The 24659-nt window shown below is 37.2% G+C and overlaps 1 protein-coding gene across 1 annotated transcript in view; it reads right to left on the reverse strand.

Moving 5' to 3' along the window:
- ntrk2a (neurotrophic tyrosine kinase, receptor, type 2a) overlaps positions 1–24659 on the reverse strand; it is a 298501-nt gene that overhangs the window by 126954 nt on the left and 146888 nt on the right. Inside the window, exon 12 of the mRNA XM_069929911.1 lies at positions 7989–8177. Coding sequence (XP_069786012.1) covers positions 7989–8177 — 189 coding nt within the window. The remainder of the gene's footprint in view (positions 1–7988; positions 8178–24659) is intronic.

The following is a 24659-nucleotide window of genomic DNA, read 5'->3' on the forward strand; positions in this document are numbered from 1 at the left end:
GGAGAGCTGCATGAAATGCGCATGCCTCATAAGTGAGGATTCATAAGTTGACTGCAACACACATCAGTCATTTCTCTCTCCAATGTTCAATACGACGTCCTTCGTTACCAGTTAAAGAACTGAACTTGGACATTGAACTTTGAGATTGAATTCGATGGACTTTTTTTGGACTGGCTAATTTGACTGACTGATCGGGGTTTTGGGGATTTTTCCTTTTTGAATATTGGGCACAGACTGTAATGAACTGGGTTTTTCACATACACACTGTTTATAAATATATGATGTCTGTATATTTGCTATAAATACTTATAGTGAGGTTAACAGTGTTAAGACATTATATTGTTAATAGTCATTAATAAATATAGAGTTAAAATTTAACCCTTTTGAATTGTGTCTCTACTGTTGCTGTTTTGAGACGTAACAGTTTATCAGGAATGTATTTTGACTATAAAGTTTAGAAAAATAATACAAATTTGGGAGACAGCTACTTTCTCATGCTTGAATAATTGATGTTCGAATGTACATTTCACTGTGTGAAATTGTCCACTTTCTGTCATTCCTTAAATCTATAGTTACCTCCTGAAATTATGCCTTTTCCTTGGAAACTCTTAAGGGAAAGAAGTGTGCAGAGGGCAACCAGCCCTGCAAGATACTCAACCAATTAGGAAGATCATGGTTAATCTTACACTTCACTCATTTTCAGGCCCTATCCCCATTCCCTTTTTTTGGGTGTCCAAGACTCTGTTCACCTCCGTTTTCAGCACAGAAACATTCCAACAATCTTGACATTGAATAAGCCAACTCAACCCTGCCAATCAGGGTTTATCTCACTTGCAACAGTGAAATAACTAATCAAGTTAATGTAACTATGCCGAGTATCCATTCTCCACTTTTTTTTCAGCTGCCACAGTGTTCTTCAAATGGCTTTCTCTTTGATTCCCAGAATTTGTGTCCAGTAGCAAGCCACCCACTTTATTTTTGCCCATTGAATATAATTCCATTTTAATTAATGTACTTCCTTGTGCAAGAAACTGCCTCCTGCAGGCTGCTCAGCCCCTGCTGGTGAAAGGCCCAATGGATAAACACAGAGTTGGGTGTGAACAATACAACCCTTGTCCACAAATTAAGTAAATTAATTAATGGCCAGCTAAGCCACAGTCCATGTCTTGGGTGTCAATGACCATGACAGTTTCAGAATGCTTCTGACATTCAGAAAGATTAAAAATCAACTCAAATTATGAATTAAATTAAATTATTTTTTTAAGAATCGTAAAACATAAAAGAAACAAACATTTTTTAACAAATGAAAATCAGCGAATACTTTCTTTAATTCATTTTTATCATTCTGTTCCACTGAAAATGATTGAGAAACATTCCTTATCAGGTGTAGTCTGTCCCACATTGTTTAGAGGGCTTTAACTGTGAGTTGTGCAGAACAGGTGCAATTTCTCATCCCCCTATTGATCTTCTGGAAATGTCATAAAAGACTTGCTATTTGATTAAATTCTTCCATCACCTCATGCTTCCAACATCTTTCCACCTCATCCTTTCTAATCTCTTCCAACTCCTCCTCTTCCTTTAAAACAGTAGTTTTAAACTCACATTCCACCTTAAGCAATCCCAATGACTGAAGTGCTCTGTGATTAGTAAGGTGGGATGTGAGTGGGAAGGGAAGGTTGAGAATCATTGCTCTTGACCCTATTAACAATTGTTACTGAAATATTTTGCTTGAGATAAATTGTCATTGGCCCATTTCCTTTAGAGTTATGAAACTGTGCACATAACGAGTCAATTAGATATGATTAAAAGAGTAGTTTTCAAACCTTTTTCTTTCCTCTCACATTTCACTTAAAACAATCTCTTACTAATCACAGAGCACTTCAGTCATAGGGATTGCTTAAGGTGGAATGAGTGTTTAGGTGGGCAGTTTGAAAAGCACTGCTTTAAAACATTGTTTAAAATCTGCCTCCTTCATTGGGATATTGGTCGCTGAAATCACTGCCTTTTGCTTTGTTTGCTTCCTTTTTAACAGTTGCTCATCTATGGAGTACTTCAGGACATTTTCTCATTTTGGAGCCATTGCATGAATCAAGTTTATTGTTGGAACTTAGGCTGAAAAATGGCTGCTGTGTTTACCCACATGACAATGCCCACTCTTCAAAATTAACTGATTGAAGCTTTTTAAAATATTTTTGGCACTGCAAAAGCAGGAAAAAATGTTGTTTTCAGAAAAAAATTCTAGTAATAGCAAGGTCTCAAGTCATTCTGAAATATTTTCTTTGCAGAAAGTCAAGAGACGCCCACATTAAAGGGACAAGACTATCATGGCAATGGAGTATAATAGAATGCAAAGCTTTGCTAACTGATAGAATGTAAATCATAACTATGGCTGAGGTTAAAGTTGGTACTATCACAGAACTTCACACTAATAAACATGATTGTTAAATCTTAATTGCTGTGACTCATGAAACCATCAGAACCCTCGATATGGATTATTAGTTTGGAATGACTCTACTCCAAGATAAATCATGAAAACACTGAAGAGATGAAGTATATTTCAACTGTGGCCCACTATCCAGCTTTGACAACTCTTTGTTTAATGCATTGGAAAACACATGGGGTGCAAGATGTCATTTGCAGTAGAATTTTCTCTGTAATCTTCCTCTGAGTGGATGACATGGAGCAATAGTTATGGAGAGGTCCATAGTGGTCAGAGAATATATTAGTTGTAGGGCAACAGTTAGAAAACCATCTAAAATGTTTCCACATGCTTGTTTCACTGAGGTTCATCATTTAGCGTTCTTTTCTCTGAATTAGAAGATTTTGGCCATGATTTCCACTCCACTTACATGTTTTAATTAGATGGCATCGCTTTCTTCTAAACTTCAGGAGCAGAGTTTCAACCTGTTTAACTTTTCCATGAAAGTTATCCTCCTTACGCCTTCTCTGAACTTCCTCCAATGTTGTAAATCTTCCTTCAAATTACAAACCAAAATTTACAGCACTCTTTATTTACGGTTCCAATTATTTATTGTTACAATTGTATTAAGCCTTTCCTATTTTTATATTCTAACCCCTTTGAAATAAGGTTCAAAATTCTATTAGCCTTCCCTATTACCTGTTCCACTAGAGTCAAACAGCATGGGATAGGCACTCCAACCCAAATTATATCCTGGATTTATGTGCTTTGTGCGCAGGGACCACTAAATTCCTTCTGCTTCAGTTCTGTGTAGTTTAATCCCCATTTAAAATATATTATCATTTATATATTAAAAGGATTAATATCATATATTTATAATGATTCATCGGATTTAAGTTCAGCCTCAATTGCTGCGATTAAGAACGATTGGGAATAAGATTTGAACATAAGATTTTCAGATGAAGATTGGTACTCTACTCTCAGCTTGATTAATGATTCTTCATTTTGTGCAAGGCACTGCTTATTATAATTTAAGGTGATAATAGCACACATTAAATTATCTTGTTTTTATGCAGATATTGATCCACTATGTGAGAAGTTTAAATTTTTGAAGCTTCACTGATACATATGTTTTGGGAATGCCCAAATTTAGATAGAATCTGGAAAGACATTTTCCAAACTTTATCTATGATTCTTAAGATCAAAGTAGAACCATAAGCTTTTATATGTCCATGAATTGCTTTGTTAGGTTTTTCACTTGAGCCAGATATACTTCTGTCTGCAACTCAGGAAAAAGTTCTAGCCTTTACCATGCTGATAGCCAGACGAGCAATTTTATTGAAATAGAAAGATGACTCTTCACCTACCCATACACAGTGGTTGCATGATATAATGTTCTATTTGGATAAAATTAGATACAACATTAAAGATAGAATGCTTCAATTTGTAAAAGTGTGGGGGGCCCATTCATAGAAGCTTATCATGGTTGGAAGCTTTAGGAATTTTGAATGTTCCGGAGATTCTCTGTCTCACATCTGGAGGTCGCTATCCGATCCACAATATCTTTTTTTAATTTTACAAAGGTAATCTTGATTAGAGGGAGGGGGTAGATGAGATTTAGTTTTTTAAGTTTTTTTTTCTTTTTATCAATTTTTATTTGGATTATTTTGGAAAATATGGGTTTCAACGTGGTTATTATAGATTAATTCAATAACTTGTTTCTCATGTGGATTGAGGAACTGTCTAATGTAGTTCCATCATTTCTTTTGTATGTGCATGTATGTGAATGTGTATGTGTGTGAATATATGATTATTTGTTATGGATTTCCTTAAATTTTTATATGTAAATTTATACAATATGTTAAACTGAATAAAAATATTTTTAAAAAGAAAATAAAAAATATTGTTTTTTTTAATTCTTTCCTCCAAATTAACTTCACATTGTATATCATTTACCCTCTTCTTTTTTGCTTACTCTCTTAACCTGTCAATGTCTCTCCATAAAGTGTTTGTATCCTCCTTGTCATTTGGTTACCAGACATTTGCTTCCTGCTTCCAAGTGATTAAGTAATAGCTGAGGTCCCAGCACAGCTTCCTTTGGCCTCCATATGGTCCTGACCCAAAATGTTGACTCTCGACTCCTCTCCAGGGATGCCTCCCCCCCACCCCCCCGCCTACTGAATCCCTCCAGCTTTTCACTGTTTGCTCCCATTGGTGCTCAACTAGTTACAGGTGGCCAAGCTGAAAAAGACCTCCTATCCCTACTTGCAACTTTCTATCCATTAACCAAATCTCTATCTAAGACTATAAATTATCTCCAGGACTACATATTTTCTTTCATCTGATTATCATAAGACAAGGATAATCTTCAACCATTTCTTGAGACATATGTTTTAGAACCTGGAATAAAGCAGGTCATTTTATACCCTGCCGTTCCAAAGATGAAAGCTTAACTGGTAACCTCATGTCAAGAGATTTTCTTTGGAAGAGTGTTCACAATAATATAAACTGTTTATACTGTGTTTAGGAGAGATGCAATTCAATATGAAGCCTGTGGTACTACCACTATGTATGTAGATGTATGTATGTGCTGTGTGGGCTGGGCTTCCCCTGAACCTGTGACTCCTCCCTCCCAGATATCCTCATAAAGACTGTTACACCCAAACCTCTCCCTCAGTACCTGCCTTGGAACTGGGCCAGCAACATGCAAGCTGTGCTGACACTTTAAGGTGATTAAAGCCTATTCATCACAATTCTCTATCTGATTGTGGTTAATTGGTACTACAAAGCCTAAGATTTGAATTTAAATGAATCCATTCACAATTGTACAGATAGAATGGACTTAAGGCATTGTAAAAATAGAATGAAGCATTTGTGAATCAATAAACAAAAGCAAACGCTTGCAGACGCATTGTATAATTTTCAAAAATTTATGTTTCGATAAGAAATAAAAACTCCATTGGAAAATGTACACATTTTTGTGCAGTGAAACAAATTGCTGATAGTAAATTTAAAAAGAGCTAATAATATTGCAAAGTAAAAAGAATAAATATGAGGATTGGTAGAATTTTAGAAGCCAAACCAAAGGAATTTTTAAAAATCTGATAGAATATGAGAGTAAACTTACCTTAAAAACTATGTATCTTGTCTCTGCTAAAATAATCATCGTCAGAAATAGTGGGATGCAATGTCATTGTGGAAGTTAAAGTAATTATTCAGAGTAAACAAAAAGAATGGAAAAAAAATAAAGAAACTAAAAGATGGCAAAGTCCTGGATCTTTTGCCCCAGATTGTGGATGTTTTAGTGATGATCTTTCAAATTTCATTAAATCCTGGAACAATGTACAGAGGTGCCAACACTCAAGACAGGGAAAAACTCCAGAGGGTGTTAACTCGGCCTGTGGCATCATTGGCACCAAAGTTCATGCTATTAAGGACATTTACAAGAGGCAGTGTCTTAAGAAAGCAGCCTCTATCCTCAAGGATCCCCAGCACCCAGGCCACACCTTCTTCACTCTGCAACTATCGGGAGAAAGGTACAGGGCATGAAGATGGGCCCTCAGCTTCTTCCTTTCTGCTATCAGATTCTTGAATGAACAATAAACAGCAGACAATATCTTACATGGTCTTTTTCTGTTTCTTGCACCATTTTATTTATTTTGAAATGTGGTTTATAGATAGGTTTCCACTGGATGCTGCTATAAAACAACGAATTTCATGATATGACAATAAATTCTGATTCTGATTCTGAAATCCATCAGCTTAATAGAAGCAAGTTACTTAAGAAAGGAGGGAGAGATAAAACATGGGGAACTATTTTCCAGTTAACCCTTTATGAAAAATTAAGGAAATATAATTTTATTTCTTTGGATTTATGTTTTAGATGTCATAAGGAGGTAGGTTATTTTCTACATTCTACTTGCTCATGTGAAGCCTTTTTGGAATAAACTTAAGGAATTTCTAGAAGTTATTTTGAAACTGAAATTTTTACTAGATCCTGTGGTGTTTTTGTTGGGTAATATTAAGACGATTCGTTTAGAAATGAAATTAAATAGATTTCAAATCGTTTTTTTGAGATTGGCTAGAAAATATTTGGAAAAAAATTAGATTGATTTGAGTATTCAGAGATGGCATATGGAATTGAGGTCTTGTATTCCATTGGAAAAGATCACCTATAATTGCCTTTCATCATAAAACTTGGAGCCTGTATTTGGATTATATGGGGTTGAATTATTAAATCCACTTTCCACACTTTAATGGTGTTGCTCCAAATCATAGCAATTAATTGATGAATTTTGATGTTATGTGATCTCCTCTTTCTTTTTTTTCTTTTTGGGTGTAGATTAGAGGGGGGTGGGTTGGGTGGGTTAGGGAAGGGGGTGGGGACTGTAGGGGTTTAGTTTTTTTTTAATCAGTATGTATTTTGTGCTTTTTCCAAGTTTTATTCATTAATTGTATGTTTAACATATGCATTATGATTTAATGTTTTAAAAAATCGTTATCATTTGTCAGGAAAGTGCAGGATTCCATCACTAAAAATGGGGATAAGGTCTATTCATTGGAATGTTGAGGATTGTAATCTGGTGTTTGTTTCCACATCTGTTCATTTTTTGAGTCTACTTTTAATAATACTAAATTGGCAAACAATAGAAACAGTCCTCAATATTCTGCTGCATCTTTAAAATGAAGTCATTTAGTTTATCCTTTCTTTTGTTGCTCCTACAATTAAGACCAGATGTTGCTTACAATCCTTCAGCTTCTTAAAATATTTTATTGAGGAAGACAACCATTCAATTGCTCAAAACAAAACAAAATTGTCGCACAAAAAAAATAGGGTTGTTGCCAGAAAGGAAAACAATATATAGTAACATACCAGCAGAAATAAATGTTGATCAATTCTCTCAGCAAAGAGTTTTGAACACATTAAAGGAGAATTACAGTTCTTTACATTGTGTATCCTATCAATGTCAGAACATAGTGGCATGTTGGTGTGCATTTGCTTATTTGAATGTATTTAAAAGAGAGTATTAAAATAAAAGTTGAGAATAATCCTGATAGCACAATGAAAAAAATATTTCAACATCTCCCTATCTTCTCCTCCTTATCCCTTTCTGTATTGTACCAAGTAAGCAGAGATAAACAGGTGAACTACCATATTCATAAAGCCATGAATTTTGATTCTAAAGGAACTAAAAGATCCAGCACATTCCATAATCTCTTTAAAGCTATAAAGATGGAGTAACTCCAGAAAAGCTCAGAAGCTTGTGCATTTGTAATCCACAAAGTTTCTGCTCTCCTGCCAGAATCCTACTAGAAATATTCTCTTTACACCCAAAAATGCCAGCTTAGATTTTGAAAAATTAGAAAGGTGATTAATTTAATTGTTGGAGCAGCCAGTTCAGTGAATAGAAACCAGAAACTCAAGAGCAAATAGCAATTAAAATTCTGCTACAATTTCACTAATTTCAGGCAAATTGCACTAAAATCATCACACCCTGGCAGAAATTCTAAACATAGACGTATAAAATTATGTACATCCATTTACATTTTGCAAAACATTCGTACTCACAAGTATCCGGTTTGTGTAGCCCGTGAGAATTCCTGAAATACTGTGGATTTTCAATCACAGGAATCTTTGTCATTCCAATGATAACTGCGTCAGGCCCACCTTCAGAAGAGGATGGAGTGTTGCTGCCATTAGTTACATGATGCAATGGACTGGCCGAATCATCATCAGTGCTAATTACTGAAGAAGGACCTAAAAATATTTTACATTTATTAAATTCAAATTTAGAATGCAAAACCTAGCACTAATATTACTATAATTAACCGATCAATTAACTAATCAATCTGTCAATTTTCAGATATTAAACTATACATTTTATTTAGTTAATATCTGTACTTGTTAAATATTGGCTGATGGGATATTTAGTAATCTCCGAGAGATCAGGAGACTTTACAAGTTAAGCTCCACATTTTTCTCTTCCATAAGACTGAAAGAGTTCTTTGTGTAATTAACAATAAACACATTCCCTTGTGCACTGTTAATTTTCCAAAGCACTGTACAAGCCCATCTATAAAATTTTCTGCAAAAATTTGCAACTGACCCAAAAAAATTATAACTCAAAATACAGTGTTCAACAAAGTTCATGAGTCTGGTGACATCTTCTAGTAAGTAAATTTGTTTTTTTTTTATTCATTTAGACTTCATTTTAATGATGTTTTGAATTTCATATCAGAATTCTTATTTGATCAAAAGTACCTTGCATATGACAAACAAAATTACCTTGCATCTGGACATTAACTTACTGTGATCAAAGATAGAGAATACCCAGTATGGAATTAGAATACATACAAAATACAGGAGTAGATTTTTTGAGGTAGATTCAGTTCTATCTGAAGAGAGGAGCATGGGCAAAATATTGTCACATTGTGAGTAAAGGTTCATCAGGAACCCATTCAAAACCTGGATTGACAGGGACAGGATTGGTCATTTAACACATGGAACCACTTGAGCTTGTTCAACATTAGTGGGGTGATTGTGGAATTATAATACACCCTAATGTCACCTCATTCCAATAATTAATTATCATTTGCAGTAGGGTTCATTTCACCTCACACCCTATCAAATAGCATGAGAACATAATCTTATTTATTCAGACTGCCCACTAAATGTTTACAAATTTATATATGTAGCATGGTAACAGGCCCTTTCGGCCCACAAGTCTATGGTGCCCAATTACACTCAATTGATCTACAACCTCCTATACATTTTGAATGGTGGGAGGAAACTGGACCCCCCCAGGGGAAAACCCAGGCAGACTCAAACTCTTTACAGACAGCGCAGGGTTCTAACCCTGGACCAAATCACTGGCGCTGCAACAGTGTTACGCTAACCACTATTTTAAATGCCTGTTTATCTTTGGCCCCAAAGTTTTTGCTATGTTGTAACTGGATTACAAGCAATTGATGTCACCCCAAATTATAATCAGATTAGGGAACAATGTCATAACCAGTTGTTTTCTTTAATTTATTTTACAATATTCTTTGAACTACCAAGGTATGAATTCCTGGTGGCTAATTATATATCGTGCTGCAGCTCTGAAATATGTCAGGAAAGTCTTAGGTTCAGAATGTGTGTAGTCCTTAATATGAATGTTATGCAATTTAATAACCATAATTGTGTCAGGGAAGGAAGTGGGTCATCAAAGTATCCCAGGTTCCCCTTTTTGACTTTTCCCAAACACAGTCCATGTCTAGCAAGAACTAAACAACAGTTAGACATGGACTGTCAACAGGAGAAGCCGATCAATAACTCTCAGCATTAAATGAGATTACTAGCACCAAATTTCCCACTGCCAACATCTGAATTAAATACAATGACAACAAGATCAGAAGTCGAGTATCCTGCAGGAAATGACTCATCTTCTGACTTCCCAGAGCCTTTTCACCCTTCACAAGTCACACATCAGGATTGTGATTGAATACACTCAATTTATGTGGATGTGTACAGCTCTTTCAACACTTGGAAATCTTCACACTATCCTTGACAAAACAGACCACTTGATTGATATTCACTCCCTCCACCACTGAAAGACGTATGCAGTGTGTACCATCCACAAAGTGCTCTGCCACTATTCACTTTGGCTCTTCAACAGCACTTCCTAATCCACAATCTCTACTATGAAGAGCACCAGACATGGGAACAATTTCCTTTCCTGCCACTCCTTCACCTTGTAAATATATTGTTTCCTTTCATTGTTTCTCTGACTAAATCCTACTTTCTACCCAATGCATTTTGGGAGTAGCATCGCCTCTTTGCTGGCCCTGTGAGGAATGCCCACATTCAATAGCTGAATTTTAAATTATTCATATGTACATATATGTAGTTGAGATCAGAAAAAAGAGATCTAAGCAGAAAGGAATAACTGCTTGTCTTGATGGGCATGAGAGAATAAATTGAAAAATTAATTCATTGCTCATAGAATCACACAGCACAGGAATGGGCATTTTTAACCACTTTGTCCATATCTCTAGATTGTGATGCCTAATCCAATTTGCCTACAATAAGATTGTATCCCTCTACATCGTATATGTGCAAGTATTTATCCAAATGCTTTTTAAATTTTGTACTTGAATCTACATCATCAACATGTACAACTTTATTGGCACAGTACATACATGATATCGCATATTCATTTTCCTGCAGGCCAGGCAGAATTTCTACTTATCAGTGCCTGTAAACGATATACAACAAGGAAAATACATATACAAAAGAGGGAAATGTAAATAACCAACTGTGCAAAACAGAAAAAAAATTCAGTATAAATAATGTGCCAAGTAAAAGTACTTAAATGAGTCTCTGATTGAGAATAGTGTTTAGAAGTCTGATGGTCGAGGGGTGGCAACTCTTTCTGAACCTGGTGGCATGAGTCTTGTGGCACCTATACCTCCTTCCTTATAGCAGCAGTGAGAACAGAGAATGATCTGGGTGATGTGGATCTTTGATGATTGCTATCACTCTCCAACAGCAGCGTTCATTGTAATTTATTTTGATGGGAGAGGAAGATTTTGCCTCTGATATACTGGATTCTGTACATTCATTTTTTATCAAGCGTTCATCAGGGCTTTCTGGTCAGAGTTATTGGTGTCCTAATACCAGGTCGAGATGTAGCCGGTCAGTACACACCTGTAGAAGTTTGCCAAGGGGTGTGATGTCACATCAAACCTCTGCAAACACCTTAGGAAGTAAAGGCGCTGACATGTTCTCTTCCAGATTACATTAGTATTGGGTCCAGGAAAAGTCCTCTAAGATGGTGACTCCCAGGAATTTGAATTTTCTCACCCTCTCCACCTCTGATCCCCTAATGGTCACTAGATTGTTCGCCTCTGGTTTTCCCTTCCTAAAGTTATGTATCATTCTTTAAGTCAAAGCACCAAGTTACTGTACAATTGCTAAATTTAAATACTTCTTGGTATTTCCAAAGGCTCTTTTATTTATTAATGTTTTATTTCAAAGTCTGGGAAGGAGATGGGTGAAAGAGATAACAAAATTATGGGCTTCCCTGAATAACATGGAACATTAACTCCCAAAATCGCTGGTCCCTCAGGCAGCTGCAGTTTAAAGCCTACCATGTGGAGTAACTCTTTTTTTGCCTTAAGATTACCCCTGAGCTCCCTCCAGATTACAAGTCACATGTAACACTGGAGAACCAGTTGTGAGGAGGTACAAGGTGGGGGCTATTTGTGGCATGCACTGGTGGAGGGTGGGGGGGGGGAAGACTGCATTGTCTCACCCGTTGTAGGTTGTAACCAGGTTTGTACCTTTGAGTTGAGTTCACTGGTGTGCCGTGCTTGCTAATGTGAGAGGGGTGTTTGTTTAACTCTCGTATCACAATTAGGAGTTGTGATTATCAGTGATTAACCAGAGCGTGATATGTATGATTTGTGTGTAGTTTCTTTGTCTGTGTGGGTGAGTGTGCTACCTGTTGTGAATTCCCCCATGTGTAAATAAAGATCACTCTTTTCTACTAACATGTGTCCAGGATTGTCACACTGAACCTGTCAGACTTGTTCTCCTCATTACATCCCTAACCCCATCTGATTCCACTGTTATCCATCTTTTTCTTTATCTACTCTTTTATTTGTATTTTCCTCTCTGTTTTGACCCCTTTCCTAATGGTTTTTCTCTTTACTTGTTTATTCACCTCTCCCACTCTCTGTTCTATACTCTACCACCTCTGAGCCCCTCCCTTAGTTTTTGTCCTCCTTTGTAGATGTGATTTTCTATTCTATCTTAGTCTTAATAAAGGGTTCAGATCTGAAATGCTGACTGACCATTTTCACCCATAGATGCTGTCTAGCATGCCGTGTTCTTCCAGCAATTCTTTGTTTATTCATATTTATGGTATTGCAGTTGGGCGAGTTTTCATGAAAGCTCTGCTCTTCCTCTTGCAATACACAAATATGCTGGAGAAACTTAGCAGGTCACAACACAAGAGGAAGTAAATGGTAACCAACATTTTGGCACAGGCCCCAAATATTGGTTACCCTTTACTTGTATGAATGCTGCCTGACCTGTTGAGTTTCTCCAGCAAGATTATATACTGTATTCGAACACAGAGACTGCAGACATTCTTCTTTAACAACAATCTTCCTCTTGCTCTGTTTCTCCCTTGTTCTCCTCCCCTTCCTACTTCTCACCTACTTGTGAGGAGTTTGAGATGAGGGCATCATGATGGTGGGGTGATACAAAGTGCAGCAAACCATCAGGAATCTTGATACCCATTCTAGCCAGTGCAACTAGCATTCAGAGTGTGGTAATATGGTTCCCATCATGAACATATTAAGGACATAGATATACAGGGATCATCAGGCACATTGCTAGCCTTGACACCTGGTAATCATTCATTAGTTTTCCCAAGGAGGCTGAACTCAGTAGGCTATTGATGAATGGTGGTAACATATCAAAGTTGACCTGAAAGGCTTCATCTGTAGTCACAAATCATTTTTTTTGTTCCGTAAATCTCAGAGTCGACTTGGTGTCTGCAAAGAAATGTCAGTAGCACCAGCACTGTGGGTGAATCATGGCAAAGCTGCATTCTTGTCTTTGGAAGAGACAAATTAAATATTCTAAGCCCTTATTTTTTTTGAGTCCCAATGATCTTTTATACGCAATGACAGAACAGAAATTATTATTGCAAGTTCTAGCTTAGAAAAAGACAGGCAAGTAAAAGTCTGTTGCCATGGTTGCCTTGACAGCCATCACAATCTACTCTGCTCTGTTATTGCAGCTGTGACTGCTACAAGAGACAGATCTCAGTGAGAAGCTGTCTAAGGCCATCAGGGAAGCAAAGCAGGTGCATGCCTAGTGCATTCACAGTCATTTCCTGGACAGCAAGGACATGCGACGCAAGTGGAAGGGCATCCAATAGATTACCAACCACAAGACTACACCATCTGCCTGTGCTGGTGATGCCTCCCTCCCAGATGCACTGAACAACTTCTATGCACATTTTTAAGCAAAAAACAACATTGCAGTGAAGAGGACCACCTCTCCTCCAAATGACCAGGTGTTATGTTTTGCAGTGGCCGACATGAAGAGAGAGTTAGGCAAGGCCAACCTGCGGAAAGCTGCTGGGCCGTATAACATTCCCGTAAAGTACTCAGGAGTTGTGTGGCTCAGCTAGCAGATGTTCTCACAGAAATCTTTATCATCTCCCTGAGAGGTGCCGTGGTCCCAAATGGTTTCAAAGCCACCACCATTCTCCCTGTGCCAAAGTTGTCGTCTATGTCCTATTGATCCATCATCATGAAGTGCTTCAAGGGGCTCGACATGGGGGACATTAAGCTTCTGTTTCCCGTGTCACCTGTAGTTCACATACAAACTCAACCGCTCTACAGATAATGCTATTGCCACCACCTTCTATCTAGCCCTCACCCACCTCGAAAACAAGGATTCATATGTTTGAATGCTGTTTATTGACTTCACTTCAGCATTCAACACAATCATACCACAGTACCTGACAAGGAAGTTGAACCTGCAGGGTCTAAACAATTGGATTCTTGACTTCCTATTGGGGAGACCTCAAGCAGTCCGGATCAGTAACAGCACCTCCAAGACCATCACACTGAGCACGGGGGCTGTGTGCTTAGTCCACTGCTGTTCACTCTGCTGACTCACCACTGTGCAGCTAAACACAGCTCAAACCACATCATCAAGTTACTGATGACCCAACCGTGGTGGGCCTTATTAGTAAGAATGGTGAGTCAGTGTACAGAAATGAGGTTCCGTCGATAATAGACTGGTGCAGAGCCAACAACCTGTATCTGAACTTTTTTTTTAAATATTTTATTTTTAAATTTTCCATATATGTAATTAATAAAGTATTAATATATAACAATAAAAAAATTAAATTTAAGAGGATTTCAATAAACCATCCCATACCTTCTTTACTGGCTTCATGGATTGCTCAGAGGATCGCTTTCCAACATACAGGATGCCAGCAAGGTTTATATGATCAATTTAGGGAAGATTAACACAGGTATTGAGGAGCTAGAAGAACACCACTGTATATTTATACCTAAAATTTGCATATACAGGCTCAAAATTTGCAAAAATATACCATATTTATTTCTCAAATTGTATGTAATTTTCTCCAAGGGAATACAACTTTTAATATCTGCATTCCATCTTCACATACTCAAATGTGAATCTGATTTCCAGGTAACTGCAATCCTGCTAGTACTGTTTTAAGAAATATGGTTTGGTATATTCATAATTTCAGCTTGGGTCTTCTTCCTTCTATATCCCCCAATAGGAATAAATCTGGGTTTTTGTGGAAATACAATGCCTTAAATTTATTCTAAAAAATTCCCTAAATCCACCCAAAAAGGTCTTACCTTGGGACATGACTAAGTTGAATGCAAGAAAGTTCCCATCTCCTCACCATATCTAAAACATTGATCTGAAAATCTGATTTCATTCTATTCAATTTTTCTGGTGTCATATATAACTGGTGTAAAAATTATATTAAGCTAATCTATATATTGCATTAATAGTATTTGTCATGCAATCTTGACAAAGATCTGACCATCTTTGCTCATTAATCATAATATTTAAATCCAGAAGTAAATTTCTTCATAGTTCCCCTGCAAATGAGAGTTTCCATCTCACTACAAATAAATAACAGCATCGCTGGACCTAACTTTTCCCTTAAATATTTTAAGTTGAAAATAACAAAAAAGAGTATTATGAATTATTCCATATATATTCCTTAGTTGTTTAAATGACATCAATTGGCCTTGTTCAAATCAATCTTCAATATTTTAATGTCTTTATGAAACCTAGTATTTAAAAATTGATTATCCTTTGAAAAAAGGTATAAGACAGTTTTGAATCAGAGGAATCTTGGGCGATATACTTCCTTATATTTCAATTTCATAATTTATCTTATTCCAAACAGTAATCAAATGTTTCAACAATGGTGTTACTTTAACACCAACTATTAATTTTGAATCCCATTTATTTAAATTCCTCTGCTGATCTCTCTCCCATTTTATCCAATTATATTTTAATCCATGGCAGTTTTTCTACTCCTTCAAAGAAAAGTGAAAAATCTCATTTGAACCACTTGAAATTAGGAAGCTGTAGCCATCCCAATTCATATTTCCTTACTTATTTATTTAATTATTGGAAAAAAAAACTTTTGAGGTAATAATATGGATACAGTTTGATAAAGATATTGTATTCTTGGGAATATATTAATCTTAACACCATTAACCCTTCCAACTAATGTTATAAGTAAAATCATCCATTTTTTCAAATCTTCAACCTTTTTGAGTAATGGCAAATAATTTAATTTATATAAAATTTTTTAGATTATTATCTACACATATCCCTAAATATTTAATCCCATATTTTGGCCTCTTATATTGACTATTTCTTGTCAATGACTATAATCTCCTTGCATAATTTTGAAATCTTTCCATATTCTTCCAAATTAAAATATAATTTTCTCAAGGAAGTTCCAGGTTCTGTCAAATATATGAGAAAATCATCTGGAAATAGACTAATTTTATGCTCTTCTTGATCAACCCTCAATCCCTTAATTTCCAAATCACTTCTAACTGCCTCTGCTAGTGGTTCTATAGCTAATATCAACAAAGCTGGACCTCGTCAGTTAGAATGGAATGGATATTTGTCCATTATTCTCTAATTTAGTTTTAAGAGCATTATATAATGCTTTAATCCAGTTTATAAAGGTCTAACCAAATCCAATTTATCCAACACCTTGAAGAAAATGTCTAAATCTATCAAATGCTTTTTTCCCACATGTAAAGCCACTGCAACACTTAATTCCCTTTTTTTATTCTAAATGTAAAATACTAATTAATCTAGCCACATTGTCAGCCAATTGTCTCTTTTTTTAACAGTCTGTCTGATCCATATTTATTAATTGAGATAATAATTTAATCATTCTATTCACCAATATTTTAACAATGATCTTATAATCTGCATTTAATAATGAAATAAGACTATAATGGTTTTAAAGGGACTCTATCTTTTTTTTTATATCATGGTAATTATTGCTGTTGAAAATGATTTTGGGAAAGTGTATGTTGTTGATGCCTGATCTAACATTTCCATAAAAATAGGAATTAATAAATCTTTAAATTCTTTATAATATTCAGGGGAAAACCATCTTTTCCTGGAGATTTATTACTTTTCTATTAACTCATTGCCTCCCTCACTTCTACCTGGGTAAATTGGGCTCTCAATTCTATCTGTTCTTCCCTACTCAATCTGAGATAAATATCCATCTATATTATCATTCTTTAGACTCTGACCTATATAAAAGATTCATTTATTTCTTGAGGAGTGTAACTGACAATATTAGAATCAATCTTAATTACATTAATCTGCTTTTAATTATCATGTAAGTACTTTATGTGATTGTTCATCTAATTCATAGTAACTCTGTTTAGTTCTTATAATCACTTATACTGTTCTGTAAGTTTGTAATGTATTAAACTGAAGTTTTTTGTTAATTAGTTGTCTACATTTATCTTCAGAACTTCTCATTTGAATATCCTTTTCCAAGGCCATTATTTGTTGTTCTAATTGATCCATCTCTTTGATATAGTTTTTTAAAAAATTTTAGAAATAAAACATAATTTGCCCTCTCAAATATGCTTTCAGAGCATCCCATATTTTACAAAATTATCATTCCCAGAGTTCACTTTTTTAAATCACAAAATAGTTGAATTTGTCTTCTAATAAAGTCATAAAAATTTGTTCTTTTTAGTAATAATGGTTTCAATCTCCATCAATAAACTGATTTTTCTTTATCAGGTATTAGAATCGTCATTAAGAAAGGTGAATGATCAGACAACATTCCTGCTTTACATTCTGCTTCTAAAATCCTACCTTGTATCTGTGCTGAAATTAAAAACAAATCAATTCTAGAATAAGAGTCCTGCCTACTTGAATAAAAAGAGTAATCTTTTTCTCTAGAATGAATTCTCATCCACACATCTATTAATTTCAAATCACTCATTAATACCAATGTCACTTTTGATGATTTTGTTCTTGTCACTCCTCTAGTAGATCTAACTAAGAATGGAACAAAACAAAAATTAAAATTTCTTCCTGTTAAAATGTTATCGTGCCTCTGATAAATTAACAAATGTTTCTTGAATAAACTTCTCAATATCAACATTAGGTGCATACAAATTCAAAGAGTCCATAATTCTGAATATATTTGACAGTGTATCATCACTTATTTCCCTGCAGGGTCTGTAACTACATTGTGAACATTAATTGAAGATTCTTTTTCATCAAAATTGCCACACTTCTTGCCTTAGAATTAAATGATAAAGTAGCTTTGTACTCAACCCAATTTATTTTTTTCTTGCAAAAAAGCTAAGTCAACTCCCATTTTCTTAATATATGTCACTGACCCGTTTGATCCAAAACATTAAAATTTACAAATTTCACTATATTACTCATCTTAGTAAACCATATTTATCCTTTTAGTACTATTTTCTCCACCTGCAAACCTCCCTCCCTCAACTCCATTACCCAATAACCAGTGTGTCGACATGCATTTCCTCCAGCAATCCAAAGATAAAAAAGAAAACTGATATACAATTAAAGAATACATGTTCCAACATTTGTAACTATATATAAACAGAATGAACCCCACCCCCCAACAAGTGTTTGACTAATAAACAACGCTATCTCCCTCTATTTTACAGGCTGCAGCCAAGGACACACACACACACACACACACACACACACACACACACACACACACACACACACACACACACACACACACACACACACACACACACACACACACACATAACCCCCCCAGTACATCTACCATTTAATCTTTAATCATTTAATTCATACATAAAGAATTTTCAAAAACCATTAAAAAATGAGTAAGCATTATTCAGAATTATTCAGTTCTGCAAAATTATCAAAAAGGTTTAGTCCATCTAGTACACAGTGGCAGCAACTAATTTTCTAATTCTTCCTTCCACCTGTGCCCTTAGAAGATCTTGCACAAACTCTTCTGCTTTTAAACAAAACTCGAAAAGAACTAATTTTGACCTCCAGGCAAGAAAATATTCAAGGTTGCAGGATGACGCAACATGAATCGATATCCTTTTTCCCAAAGAGTCTTCTTAACTGGATTAAATTCTCTTCTACTCTTTAATAAATCTGCAATTATATCAGGGTAAAACAATACTTTACCCCCTTTATTCTCAAGTGGGCTTTTCCTTTCTCTTTCCCCTTCTGCCACAAGGGTTAAGATCTTCTCCCCATGTTGATATCGATGGAATTTAATTAGCACAGAACGCAGTGTTTGACTTAGAAGTGTTTTTCCTCTAAGGGATCTGTGATCTCTTTCATTTTCAATAGGGTGTTCAAAATTCTCTGCTCCCAACACTTTAAGAATCCATTTTTTAAAGAAACCAATTGGATTTTGATCTCCACTCCTTTAAGACCCAATATTTTAATATTATTTCTTCTACTAAAATTTTCCAGTATATCTACTTTCTGCTTTAGCTTTTGATTTTCCATAGTTAAAACAGTAGTCGTGCCTTCCACTCTTGTCAGTCTATCATCAACATATTGCATTTCTTGCTGCGTCTTCTTTATTTTCCCATCTAATTTATCTAATTTTCTTTTCTTGCATTCAAGACTGTTTATTTCCCCTTTCATTTCTTGAAGTTCTCTTAGTAATTCAATAATGGTTACATCTTCTACTTTATGTTCACTTTCACTTTTAAAAATCTTAACTTCTTTCAGTACCTCCTTTTCATGTTGCTGGTCTCCCTTTTCTTCACCTTCTTTACTGCGAATCATTTGCAAGCTCGAGTCTTCTTCCTCTGAAGATGTCACGTGCGCAATTCACTTCTGACTTCTTCCTTGATGCTATCTCTCTGTCACTGTGGGAAAGCAACATCGGCAGATGTACCCTCTGCAGCTTCACCCACCCAAGGAGCAGCTCAAATACTAGCTTCCTGCTTCAAGCTTGCTGTAGACCTCAGATTTCTTCTGGTCTTTTCTTCACATCAGGCTCCAGCTAGGGCTGCAGCAGTTTTTTTTCTTTCTTCTGAGGGATTTTTAAAATGTTATTGCAGTGTTTAAATGTACTTCACAAAGTTTAATTAGTTAAAAACATTACTTATTTAGTTTATATTAGTTTATCAGGAGGGTCAGGTTCCTACATCCATTATGTGATGTCCCCCTATTTGAATATTTAAAAAAATTCAAAAGAGATGGTTGTTGACTTCAGGAGGGCCAGGGGAGACTGAATGTTCCACTGAACATTAATGGGTCATCCATTAAAGTTGTCAATAGTATCAAGTTCCTTGGAGAGTACTCGATGGTCAATCTCACCTGGTCCCTAAACACCAGCTCCATAGCCAAGAAAGCCCAGCAGTGCCTTTACTTCCTGTGAAGGCTGAGGGAAGTTCATCTCCCCCCCATCTATCTGCACTACATTCTATAGAGAGCATCCTGTTCAACTCCATCACTGTCTGGTTTGGAACTATACCTTCTCAGACCACAACATCCTTCAGAGGATAGTGAAGACAGCAGAAAAGATCATTGGGGACTCTCTGTCTACCATGAAGGGTATCTACAACAATTGATACAGGCGAAAGGCAATAAACATTGTGAAGGACTCCACACACCCCTCATGTAAACTGTTCTCCCTTCTGCCATCTGGTAGGAGGTACTATAGCACTCAGGTCATTACATCCAGATTGGCCAACAGTATTTTCCTCCAAACCATCCAGCTCCTGAATTCCTAGAACATATGTGGATAGTGTACATGGACTTTTACTGTTTACATCTTAATATTTTAATATTTCAATGTGTTTAACTTCCAATCTAACTTATATTTATGTAAATATGCTCTGTGGTCCTATCTCATCTTTACCGCGTCAGCGTGGTATGAACAATAAATAAAGGTGACGACTTGATTTAGACGTTCCCAACATAGTTCTTTCCTGAGATCCAGGAAAGAATCATTCCTCAAACATCCTGGATATACATGCCTCTTGCTGAGACACTTCTCCCCTGCTCCTCCAGCATTTTGTCCTGCTTTATGTGCCTTCTGTTCATTCTCTAGATCCATTCCAAGGGGAATGCTGGCTCATGCATCCATCTTTTGTAGCAACAGGTTTATATAGAAGATTTGAATCAGGAACATGTCTCTCACCACTTGTCACAGCATTCCCTATTGACCTGAACCAACTCAACAACCATATCTGAGAAAAAACAACCTCCCTGCCTGGTACCTTTTTTAAATGCATGGGCAGGAAGTCTTTCCTGTTCTTTAATATACATTAAGAGAAAGTGATAACCGGATTTTTAAGCTTAAAAATGACAGTGTTGCCATGATTTACATTATGATTCAATGATAATGAATATGATAATGATGATCTTCCAAAGATACCGGTGCAAATGCTAATTTCCGAGGGGTGGCATGGGAGGGGGGGGGATGGTGGCTTTTGGAACTGCAGGGACAGGTCAGGAAGCACCCACAAATTACTGCAGATTCTCACAAGTTGCAGCAGAGAAGAAGGCCATTTGGCTCATCCAATAATTTAGGCCCAATAACGACTATCTTGCTGTGGAGGCAGAGAACATGGTTTAAAGTATTAAATAACCTATGCATATTGGAGCCAACAATCTGAGAGAAATGTTAAAAGAGAAGAAATTATGAATTGGATAGAATGAATGAGGGAAGATGTTCTAAAGTGTTATTAATGAAACTTCATTAATCATCTAGTTTGGAAACATGTTTCCCATGCAGGTTAGACTAACCTACTGAGCACAGATTAACCTGGAATCCTGTTCCCTCATCATTGAGATAAGGTTAGGCAGAGTGAAATTAAAGATTAATCATGCACGTCATATCCACAATACATTCTACTCTTATCTGCCACCTTTTATACAGCAGCAGGCATCATAGCACTCACATAGAGGGATGTGACAATTCGTTAACACTTAAGTTAGGCCTCACAATGCAAATGAGAGTATCACTTAAATGTCACTTTTATTTCACAGTTTTCCAGCAGATTGGAAACCCAGTGTTGAAAGAAAGAAAGGAAATGTCAGTTCCACAAGTCCTTCTCTTTTTCAGTACATCTTTTGGATCAGAAGGAGTTGGTACCCACACTGTCTTAAGGAGGTCTGATTCCTTTGCACCCCATCTCCATCCCTCAACAAGCTGATCGAAGTGAAACACAAAAACTGCAGATCCTTGAATCTTGAGCAAGCTAGAGGACTTCAGCTCCAGGAGACTAGGAGCAGTGCAGAGGCGAAGCCCCCCAGCTGCGGGAGACCGAGAACAGTGCAGAGGCAATTGAAGGCTCCCTCCTCCCCAGGTCCAGGAGAAGGAGGATATCAGCAAGCCAGGAGATGGAGGAGTAGTAGCCAGATCTCTCCTACAGCTAAAACCTCCAGCTTTGTCTGAGGAGACTCCTCCTAGAGGAAGATCACCTTCTGTTCCTGAGCCTGAAATCAGTGCTGCAGTTGACCAAAGCCAAGGGCATGAGAGCTAAGGCTGATTAGCCCTGGACTGTAAGGATTGCAAACTAGAGACTCCAATAAACAAAGGAGATTAAAGTAGCAACCCTCAACATGCACAGTGTCAAACACATTGTACAATGTAAAAACACCTTGTCATACCTTGCCAAAGTCAAGACAGATTTGACTTTCATACAAGAGTGTGGGCTGCCAGACCTCAGAAACTGTCATAGGTGGTCATGATGGTAGCTCCATGGGTTATCTGTACAGTCGGGGGAGGGAGGCGGTGGGAGAATGATTGTCACACATCTAGTCTTGGCATTTTGCTATGGGAAGGCAACTTTGTAATTACGAAGATTAAGGAGGTGGTTGGGGCTATCTCCTCATGATGGATGCAAAGAACTATGACACTCTACTCCAGCTGATCAATGTGTTTGCCTCATCCATGTGGAGTGAGATGCTGGCCATCTTCCAGCAGTTTGCACCATTGCTGGTGACATCCAGGCTGTTCATTCTGACTGGTAACTTCAACTGCATCGATGCAGCTGATCAATCTGCTGGTGCCAACAGCAGACTGGACAACTCCTCCAGACTCCTGATGGAGACGGTAAAGGGTACATAGCAATGTGATGCCTTCAGCCAACCTGCAAGTGGAGTACAGCCCCAGCCCACCAGGTCGAGATTGGAAGGCTCAACGATCTCAGATAGACTTCGTCTTCACATCGAAGGCTGCCACAGTCAGAACCATAGACATCACATTGGTGTTCTTCTCTAACCACTGCCTCCTTTGCACTTCCTGTCACCTAAAGGAGGACCAGAAGGTGGGCAAGTGAACATGGAAATTGAACACAAAGTTGCTGACTCCAGAGAACATGGAGGAACTAAAGGAGCATGCTGGTTGGAGACCGTAAAATCCTTCTTTGACACCCCAGTGAACTGGTGGGAAGTGACCAAGGAGAACATCAAAAGGTTCTTTATCCTAATTGGTATTCAGAGAGTAAGACAGAGGCAGCAGGAATTAAGCCATCTCCAGAATGACCTGCAGTAACTCCTTCTTCTGCAGTCAAGAGGGGTGTATGTGAGGGAGGAACTCTGAGAAGTGAAGAGCCAGCAAGCTGAGCTATTCACCTCAGAGTCCTCCAAGAAAATCTTCAGATCCAGAGTCCGCACAGTGAAGCAGGATGAGATGTGCTCATGCTTCTTCTTCCAAAAGGTTCACAGAGGGAGCTTGGTGATCCACAGCCTTAAGGAAGAGGACAGTTTAGTCACATCCTTACAGACGGGCGTTCAGTGAATCAGCAGATTCTTTGATGACAAACTGTACGACACAAAGCCTGCAGAAGAGGACAGGAAGTTTTGCCTCCTCAAACTTCCTGTCCTCTATCACAGAGGTCTTAGATAACAGCAAGCGGGAGAGTCCAGACTAGCCAATTACCCTGGGGGAAGTGACGGACTCCATCTATTTCTTTGGATTGAGTAAAGCTTCTGGAAGTGATGGCTTAGTTACTGACTGAGTTGTGCATGCCCTGTGGAACTGGGCGGACCCAGAGATGCTGGAAGTATACAACTCTATGCTCCTGGCAGGCAGCATGTCAGATTCCATGAGGAAGGGCATCATTACCCTCATCTTCAAACAGAAGGGGAAAAAGGAGGATATCAGGAATTGGAGACTTATTTCATTGCTAAATATTGACCACAAAATCCTGTCCAAAGCCATCATCAATTAAGTTAAGTCTGCCCTGTGGTAGTAGATCCACCCAGTCCAAACCTGCATGGTACCATGCAGGTAAATTTCTGACAGCCTTGTGCTACTCAGAGATACCATTGCCAACATGCAGGACAGGGGGTGGACACCTGTCTGGTCAGATTAGACCAGGAGATAACTCTTAATCAGATATCGTGTACGTACACGATGGACGTGCTCTTGAAAATGGGCTATGGAGATTGAATTTGAAATTGGATTAACCTGATCAACACAGATGTCTGTAGCACAGTCCAAATCAATGGGAGGGAAACAGATAGCTTCCCCATCAAGTCAGCTCTCTCCAGAATGTTGACTGACCTTTGCTCTCCTTGGATAAATTTTATCATAGCCTCTCTCTCTTGTACATTGCAATAACCATCTTCTCATTCCAGGCCTGACAGCTCACTTAATCCAATGAAAGCTCTGATCCTTGATTCTGACCATCCAATTTCATGGGGGTCAATCTTGTGCACCCAGTTGCAACCTCTAGGAATTAAGATTGCTACCAATCTGTAGCCTAATCCATTGATTTATTCAACTGTCATGTCGGAAATAGAATGAAAAATTATACATAACCTTGCCATTACTTTGAGCAGATATCTATGTCCTTAGCCTTGTTTGATTCTTATACCATTTTCGGCCACCCCTACACTCTCTCTTCCTCCTTGTAAATATCAAACTATTCAATTTCCCGACAAAGGAAATCAATTCCAGATAAAGCACCAAAAAGATAAATCTTTATAACAATTCTGCTAGATTTATTTCCCCTTCCCAAAAATTAATCAAGCAAAACTCCAAAGTAACTTGGTTTAGATTTACAATCCAAACTATTCGTCTTCGACCAGCTGTAAGTATACTTGCAACCTGACCCCCTGTAATTCCAGAGAGAATTGTGTTGCATATAATACCACAGAACTTCACATCTGTGCAGAGAAACT

The sequence above is a fragment of the Narcine bancroftii genome, chromosome 1 (genome assembly GCF_036971445.1).
Source record: "Narcine bancroftii isolate sNarBan1 chromosome 1, sNarBan1.hap1, whole genome shotgun sequence".
NCBI classification, from domain to species: Eukaryota; Metazoa; Chordata; class Chondrichthyes; order Torpediniformes; family Narcinidae; genus Narcine; species Narcine bancroftii.